The sequence below is a fragment of the Nicotiana sylvestris genome, chromosome 2 (genome assembly GCF_000393655.2).
Source record: "Nicotiana sylvestris chromosome 2, ASM39365v2, whole genome shotgun sequence".
Lineage (NCBI taxonomy): Eukaryota > Viridiplantae > Streptophyta > Magnoliopsida > Solanales > Solanaceae > Nicotiana > Nicotiana sylvestris.
Window position 1 is genome coordinate 189,978,583 of NC_091058.1, and position 4,545 is coordinate 189,983,127.

The 4,545-nt window shown below is 36.2% G+C and overlaps 1 protein-coding gene across 1 annotated transcript; it reads left to right on the forward strand.

Moving 5' to 3' along the window:
• The first annotated feature begins 212 nt into the window (after nt 1–212).
• Nucleotides 213–2,869, forward strand: LOC104234487 (pectinesterase inhibitor 10-like). The gene is made up of 2 exons (XM_009788051.1): nt 213–312; nt 2,460–2,869. The coding sequence occupies exons 1-2, from the start codon at nt 213–215 to the stop codon at nt 2,867–2,869; spliced, it is 510 nt and encodes a 169-aa protein (XP_009786353.1).
• Nucleotides 2,870–4,545: the final 1,676 nt, after the last annotated feature.

Consider the following 4,545-nt stretch of genomic DNA (forward strand, 5'->3'; position numbering starts at 1 on the left):
GTGGTGATAGTTAATTGGCGGGTGGTGGTAGTAGTTGTGAGTGAGGAAGGTGGTGGGTGGGTGGTGGTAGGTTATAATGATGGGTAGCGCCGACTGTGGTTGTTGATGGTGATGGGGTGGTCAGTTGTGGTAGTTGAGGTGGATGAGTGTTGATTGTGCGTGAGAATGATGGTGGTCGGAGTGGTGGGGGTAGTGGGTGGTGATGGTCGATAATGGTGGTGGTTATGATTAAGGATGATGGTGGCGTTGTGGTGGAGGTAGTGGTGGTGGTTGAGTATGGTGGCGGCGGCGGCATGGTGGTAGTTGATAATGGTAGGAGTTGCGGCAGTTAATAATAAATATGTAATAGCATCTTAATGAAATTAAGTCTTTGTTATAGATCTTAATCATATAGACCTATTTAGACCCATTAAGTGGTTGTGAAGTAGAAAAAACAAACACACTTAATGATTAAGATCTGAATAATTAAGATTCAAATTTTAAAAACAAACGCACTTAATGTCTGAGATTTGAATGATTAAGATTCAGACCTCCATTAAGTGCAAACAAATGAGGCCTCGGTCTGAATATTGAATCAGTTACTTTTTTTCGGTTTTAACATCCACCTTTGATTTAAAAAAATAAATAAAGTACTCAAGCCAAAGAGCTCTTACAAATAAAATTGGAAAAGTTTATTTTTAGCCGCTCCCAAAATTTATAGCTGACAAAATATATATATGTATGTGTGTATTATATACATTTCATATTCATATTTTATACTCCATCTGTTCCAATTTATGTGAACCTGTTTGATTGAGCACAGAGTTTAAGAAAAAATGAAGACTTTGTGAATTTGTGGTCCTAAACAAGTCAAAAAATAGTCCAAAGTATTTGTGTGGTTATAAAAGCTTCTCGTTAAGGATAGAATTGGAAGTTTAAGCTAAATTGCTTCCAAATTTAGAAAGGGTTCATTTTTTTGAAATGGACTAAAAAGGAAATAAGTTCACATAAATTGAAATGAAGGGAGTACATATTTTAGATAGTGAATGCAATTAATTTGATCGACCGGTCAATTTTATATTATGCCAATAAACAAGAAGACCGCTAGTCGAATGAATGCCTTGTGGGAGTAGAGACAAGACTTTAGCATAAAAATATGACTAATACGCTAAAACTTTTTTCATAGAAGATCATTATGGAAGAGTTGCTAAATATTGTTCGAACTCATAGCTATAAAATGGCTAGCAAACCCAGCCCAACAACGAAAAAGAAAAAAACTGAGCTAACTCCGGCACGAGAGAAACGAAATCTTTTTTCTCCTATTTTCCTTCATAGAAAGGGGGTGGAGGTGGTAGTGGATGTCCCATGATTTGATTAATGCCTGTCCCGGTAACCTCCGGAAAATTGATCTTTAGTGGGAACACCCATGTCTAACACAACAAGTCAAAAAGCAATTATGGCTAAATCTCATATATCTACCCGCATTTTCCCACGTACCTGGGTGGGCAGGCAACTATGCTGACAAACGATATACAATCTCCCCTCATTTCTATGGTAAAAAAAGAGCGTTAAGTCAAAGTAACTATGACCTTTAGCAACATATAATTGATAAATTAGATCACTTTTGCTGCCAAGTCTCTGCATAATGTTGGACCTTTTTTGCAATAATTTCAGATAGTTACCTAAAATATTGAAATGAATGACTAGGGCAGCCCGGTGCACTAAGCTCTCACTATGGGCAGGATTTGAGGAAAGATCTATTGAAATGAATGACTATTGGTAGATAAGTACACCGTAAGGCTCATTTGGTATGAGATATAAGGAAAAATTAATTGCGGGACTAAATTCAAGAAGAGTTTATCCCATGTTTAGTTGGTAGAAAAGTGCATTATAATTAATCCCGAGATTAGTTATCCCGGAATTGTAGTATTTTTTATCCCCATAGGAGGATGGAATAACTAATCCCGGGATAACTAGTCACATAATAATTAATCAAGGGATAACTTCTTTGCAACCAAACCAACCTAAAGGTACGTGGGACCGGGACGGGAAAATAAGGGTTGATCAGAAATTCTAATAAGGAGATTCAAAATAATGCTAGAATACTACACATGTGATACAATTCTACTACTTCAAATAATTTTTGATTCACAATTTTTGCAACATTAAAGAGATTCAGTTGAACCTCCTTTGAGCCATGTAGCTCCGCCCTTAGAAGTGGCAAATGGATGAATAGTTTTTATCAATATTTGAATCAAAGAGCCACAAACACACGCTATGATTAATTATGCTTTAAGGGGTAAGTCCATATAAAGCAAGGAGCACTAAGCATCACCAAGTCTCTCTTCAACAACAAAACCACACTGCTCCTTAGCTTGCTTCATATTATGTCTACAATGAAATATTCCAAAGCTTTTTCAACACTCAGAACAATTTGGTCCTTTTGGTTCCTTCTAGTAATATTGTCTAACAAAGTAAAGTCCAAGAAACAAATGTGATTCCACCAGGTGCAGGTTTACTCTGCATAAGTGATTGTGCTACATGTCCTGTTATTTGTTTATCACCACCTTCACCATTGGACTTCAAGCCACCACCATCATCACCACCACCACCGCGGCGCCTCGTTCTCCAGCCATCGCCACCGGAGTCGCATTGTTCTGATGCATCACCACCACCTTCACCATCTAATATTGTGTCGGTTGGTGCTACTACTACTCCGCCACCTCCTTCTAATTACTCCAACATTCCAGCAACTCAGGCGCCACCAGCTAAGGGTCAAAAGAATTACACTTATCCTTACTACGACTTCTATGTTATTTCCAAAGAGGATTCTCTTCAACTTCACAGCACTATTGTTCTTGCTTTTTTGGTGTTCTTCCATTCTTGTTGATGAATGGTTTAGACATATTCTTGAAACTAAATCAAAATGGTTTCTTTGTTTTTACATTCTAGGATACTAAAACAATGTTTTCGATTGATACCATTAACTGTATTTACGTCATTTTCATGAATTCATCTTATAGTTTTAGTATCGGATAATGGCTCTGTTTGTACAAATTAGTATATTTGACACTTTTAAGCAATACGAAAGTCCAGGTAATTGACAAAATTCTCTGTTTTCATAGCTCCTAAACTGCCTAAGATTAAATTTATGGTACAGGTCTTAGAGCAGGTAAAATAGAATGATACAAGATGTGACTCGTCAGATTAAATTTGTACGTGTAACCATCTATCATTAGTTGGAAGATTATAAGAATGGAAGTATATATGCCTCTCATCACAAGATCGCATCCTTGAGACACTTGCCACTTCATTACCGTGTATTTTTTTATCGTTATTGCCAAGTCAAGGACAACCTCTTCCTCGCATTCATTTGCCAAGTGAGAATTCTTATTTTCAACACCATCTTGATTAGGGGTGGCAAAACTAACCCAAACACATTTCACCCACCCATTCCATCCAAATTTTAATGGTTTTGGGATATAATGATTTTGAAAATGGGATGTTTTGGGCTAGTCCAAGTTAACCTATCAAGAATCATCAGCCCAAATGGATCCACGATGATGCCCAACCTTGACCCATGGGAATGCTCAATGTTAGAGTACTACATTGACCCATATTTTGAAAAATATTTTCTAATTTTTTCATGTTAGGTTGATTTAACTGTTTGTCGTGCGGGCATAAGGTCTTTGCCATACGAGTGTGATTATATGAGCATGAGGTCTTTTTGCGCGGGCATAAAGTCTTTGCCGTGCGAGTGTGATTATAAAAGCACGAGGTCTTTGCCGTGAGAGCACGAGGTCTTTGTCGTGCGAGTTCTTGATACCCAATTTTTTCCTATATATTTTCAATATGCAAAATAACTTCAAAATAGCATATATATGCATACATAAGCATTCCAAGTGTTTTATTATTTTTTCCATAATTTTAAAGGGTTAAATTGATTTATTTCCTCCCTTTTTACCCATAAAATCCCCAATAATTATTTTCAAAATTATTATTTTAATAATTCATCTATTGTATTTCTATATTTATGCCAAAATATGGCTAAAATAATTTTTACATATTTTCACAATTATATTTAGTATTTTTAAAGCTAAATTGCACATAATTTCAATATTAGCCATTTAAAAGTTTAATTATGATTTATACACATAAAATTGGATCCTGTATTTTTAAATTGTTAATTATGTACTATAAATTATTTTAGCTCTTTAAATTAGTCTTTAGAAATTATTTACTATTTTTATAAAATTAATAGGGAAAAACTGGCTATTTAAATTTTAGCCAAATTTGGCTTTTAATTATGGTCAAAATTGGACCCCAATTCCCAGCCCATTTTTAATTAAAACCGGACCCCAACTCAATTGAAAACCCACCAGACCCAAGCCCAAACCTAGGTCCCCACCTACCCCATTCAATCTGGCCCGTTGATCATTCAGATCAACGGTGCCCAGCTCCCCTTCCTAAATTAAACCAAACGACCCCCCAAACCCTTTCATTCCTCACTCAACCGACTCTAATCTCTCTCTCTCTATCTCTGGTTCTCTCTAGAACCTTCCCCCC

Coding starts and splice junctions, on each gene's coding strand:
- LOC104234487 (XM_009788051.1), top strand. CDS start 213: ATGGTGGTGGTTATGATTAAGGATGATGGTGGCGTTGTGGTGGAGGTA. Junction 313..2,459: donor CATGGTGGTAGTTGATAATG/GTAGGAGTTGCG, acceptor AACAAAGTAAAG/TCCAAGAAACAAATGTGATT.